The sequence below is a fragment of the Macrobrachium rosenbergii genome, chromosome 29, assembly GCF_040412425.1.
Source record: "Macrobrachium rosenbergii isolate ZJJX-2024 chromosome 29, ASM4041242v1, whole genome shotgun sequence".
In the NCBI taxonomy this organism is placed as follows: Eukaryota; Metazoa; Arthropoda; class Malacostraca; order Decapoda; family Palaemonidae; genus Macrobrachium; species Macrobrachium rosenbergii.
This window is the reverse complement of record NC_089769.1, coordinates 6,956,979-6,960,934: the sequence shown is the minus strand read 5'-3', so window position 1 is coordinate 6,960,934 and position 3,956 is coordinate 6,956,979. Positions and strand designations below refer to the sequence as shown.

General features: G+C 38.5%; 1 protein-coding gene across 1 annotated transcript; it reads left to right on the top strand.

Moving 5' to 3' along the window:
- The first annotated feature begins 658 nt into the window (after positions 1 to 658).
- Positions 659 to 3,433, top strand: LOC136854381 (uncharacterized). The gene is made up of 2 exons (XM_067130683.1): positions 659 to 782; positions 2,781 to 3,433. The coding sequence occupies exons 1-2, from the start codon at positions 738 to 740 to the stop codon at positions 3,357 to 3,359; spliced, it is 624 nt and encodes a 207-aa protein (XP_066986784.1). The 5' UTR covers positions 659 to 737; the 3' UTR covers positions 3,360 to 3,433.
- Positions 3,434 to 3,956: the final 523 nt, after the last annotated feature.

The following is a 3,956-nucleotide window of genomic DNA, read 5'->3' as shown; positions in this document are numbered from 1 at the left end:
ACATTCTGGGAGCATAGCCTTAGCATCATATCAAGGTGACATATCATGGATCTCTTTAAACTGTACAAAATAATTTAGAGTCACTGATTATTTAGAGTCACTGATTATTTCTCATGACCAATATCGAAAGGATTTTCTTTGGAATGCTGAGGCAATGGGATGGGTTTTTTTGTGCTTAACATTGCAAATTGCTAAGTATTTATTTTTCCAAGTTATTTTTCATCTCTTTCGACAACTCCTACTGTGACGCAATTGGAATAGAATAATATATACATACCATATGCATACCACCACTGCTACTGCTGATACTACTGTGCTTCTTGCACAGTGAAATACAATAGTAACATTACGTATATGTATAAATATATATATATATATATATATATATATATATATATATATATATATATATATATATATATATATATATATATATATATATATTGCGGACGGCTTCAACCTTGTCACCAGCACCCGATTAAATTCTGCACTCAGCCGGAGGACGTTTCGCAGCCCTAGATAGCATCTAAAAGGAACGAGAATCCGTACAAAGTAAACCCATCAGAATGATTATATCCCCGGTGTTGAGGATATGCAGCAGGAACGCCCCGCTGCCGTTGCAATGCGACTGTGTCCAACCTTCCCACTGCTATGGGTGGAGAAGAAGAAGAAGAAGGGCCATAAAAACCGGAATATGGACTCTCCTGTATGGTATATAAAGGGGCCACCGTCTCAAGATGGCAACTCACTCCTCCGCGAGTGCTGCTCAGGACAACATGAAGGTTTGTACATTTTTCACTTGTTTCTTTCGCATGGACATTCAGGTGGCCCGAGTCTGTTTTGAGAGGTGGTGAGTCTTTATTTCTAGAATTGTTTTGAGTACCGTAGGTATGAAGGTAATTATATGTGGTTTGAAATGACTGAAAAAACAGGAGGATAAAATTGACATTCATTGGTTTTCCCATGTAAGTTTTATGAAGCGATCTTTGGCGTATCCTTACCCGTCTTGCTTTTTCAGAATACGGTGGAGATTGTAGCAGTTATCTTGCATATTTTGCTCACGTGAATTACGACATTAAATTCTTCATTTTCTTTTGCATGTCGCGCTGATCTGGAATAAATTACGTGTAATTATTTCCCCCGTTTCTCGTGAACGAATTTTTGGCGATTCTTACTCTGTCGTTTATGGCTGAAATATATTTGCTCTGCATGAAAGACATGGCATTCATCTATTAAGTTTACTGACTATTTTCCCGGTGAGTTGTGATCTATTGGAGTAAAAATACTTCTTTTTAAATTAATATCCAAACAAATGCTTCTAAGTTCATCAGTGGAAGGTTATACAAATAACTATTTACAGTCTTCTTCTTCTTCCCAGCTTGTTCCCATTTTTATATGGGGTCGCCGTGATGCCTTCTTTTGATTTACAGTACAGCAATAAAATAAATCCAACCAGCGACTGTTATTATAGGCCTTTCAAAAACGTTACGTCTCCTGTGTGAGAATTCATTCAATCAGAAAGGAAATTTTAATTGCTTACAATACCGAGATTCTAGAATAAATCGCGAGGTTAAGTTACACTCGATAGGCTGTTAGATCCGACATGAAGTTACTCTTTCAATCACCTTTCTTTCTCTTACAGTGATAATACCAGTTGAGAAGTTATTAAGAATCTGTCTGGTTTCAGTTATAAGTCTGCAATTTCCAAGTGAGCATTATTCGCAAAATCGACTTTGTCGTCCTTAGCTAAAGCAAATGTCTTACCCATTGGTTCTAGTTTTTGTAAGTTTTGTGAATAACTGTTGGTGTAATCAAGTATTAAGGTTCATATCACTGTGAAGTTCAAATATTCTGACAGAAACTTCTGTGATATTTAGTCGCCGATGCATCACTGAATATTAAAGAATATTCTTACGTTTTTATAAAGTTTTCCCTTAAAATTCCTAACAATGTTTGAAAGTCGATACATTCTGTCTTCCCATGTGTCAAGATGCAATTGAGTTTGAAGTCAATGATGGTTTATTTGGAAAGGACTGCGCAAGCGTAGTGGCTAATTCCGCTTCTCAAAAACTCCAGGTGATATGTACTTTTCTCGCGAACGGTTCCTCTAGACTCATGTAAAACTTCTCCATCTAGATATGATTATCTTATAATTCCACCATTCATTAACTCCCTTCACCTCAGCCAAACGAATTCAATAACTTTTTAAAATTAGGCTCTAACTTCATCTCACCTCGGAATCCAGGGATTTGCGAAAAACTTCGTGTTTCGTGCTACCTAAGACAGACGCGTGGAAAATTTGAATTCAAAATTCGAGCGTCAGTCGACGTAGCGTTTCCTAAACCTCCTGCTCTTTGAAACTATTAAGATTTGAGTCCCTTAAATACTGGTTAAAACTTCTAAAATCTGGCTCTGTGATAGGAGATGTTTACACAGCACCCATAGATAACATTTTCTATTGCTCCGTCCCATCCTCATTAACTTTGACAGAATTAAAAAAAAACTTAATGGTGAGACCTTGCAGTTATAACTTGTATGTTTTATGAAGATTCCAGATTCTTTCATTTTTGGAAGGATTATAAAATCAAAACATTGATCATAGGAATATAGACACATTACTGGAAAACGAAGTTTTATATTAGATCTAGAAATATAACAGAATTTGTTTTTGTTTAAACAATGAAAATATATTATTATTATTATTATTATTATTATTATTATTATTATTATTATTATTATTATTATTATTATTATTATTATTATTATTATTGTCTTTCCAGGGAATAAAGGTATTAGTACTCAGCTGTCTGACAGCTGTTGCCCTCGCGCAAAGAACTGCCACCACCGGCAACAACGCTAACAGCAACACGCGCTTATTCGGCGGAGGAGGACTCCTCGGCGGCCTCGTGGCCGGAGCCAACCAAGCCCTCGGTGGCGCCCTGAACCCAGGCTTCGGAGGAGGCTTCAACCAAGGCTTCGGAGGAGGCTTCAACCAAGGCTTCGGAGGAGGCTTCGGAGGTGGAATTAACCCCGGCTTCGGGGGCGGCGTCAATCCTGGATTTGGCGGAGGATTCGGTGGGCTCTCGCAGACTTGCAGGCGTTGGTGCCGAACTCCCGAGGGACAGGCGTACTGCTGCGAGAGCAACAATGAGCCTGATACCCTCCCCTTCGTGAAGCCAGGCGTATGCCCTCCCGTCAGGCCTCAGTGCCCACCCGTCAGGAACTTCGCCCCTCCGCAGACGTGCTCCAACGACAGCAAGTGCGGAGGCGTCGACAAGTGCTGCTACGACAGGTGTCTTGAGGAGCACGTGTGCAAACCCCCTGTTGGTTCGGGTGGATTTGGAGGTTTTGGTCGCTAAATGAGTCTGATTGCGAGTAATCTCTAATGGTCGTTTTTCCTACTTGTTTTCTAAATAAAGACTTTCTAACTTTATCATTGAATTTTTATTTACCCGCTTTTTTTCTCTCCTTATTTACATATTGAGTGATACAAATGTTCAATATCCTGTACCATACTTGTCAATGTAGTTATTGCACACGTGTCTTCAACAAACAGGCTGATATTTTTTTTATTTATATCTTCTTGTCATCACAATTCCTTAATAAGTTACATAAGAAATTATGTAAAATCCAACTGAGAGAATGTTTGCCAGTAGTTCAGTGTACAAATTTGCAACGTTCTTTGGCAGAGATAATCTGATCACTTATATAAACGTCTAAGGAACGCACGAGATAAAACGAAAAAGTACAAAAAATAGTGATATAAAGACACAGCAAGTTACGAAATTTTGAAACGAGCCTCCTGGAGGCGTATACGAAATTTGTATCAAACACTTATATTCAGATCAAATACTACTTGTCTCAGAAGTATTCAAGTAAAGAGAGAGAGAGAGAGAGAGAGAGAGAGAGAGAGAGAGAGAGAATGATTTTCGGCAAAAAAAAAATTATGAGGTGGC

Excerpts from the sequence above, each read along its gene's own strand:
- LOC136854381 (XM_067130683.1), top strand. The coding sequence starts at position 738 with ATGGCAACTCACTCCTCCGCGAGTGCTGCTCAGGACAACATGAAG. Across the intron at positions 783-2,780 it reads CTGCTCAGGACAACATGAAG|GGAATAAAGGTATTAGTACT; the intron begins GTTTGTACATTT and ends TTGTCTTTCCAG.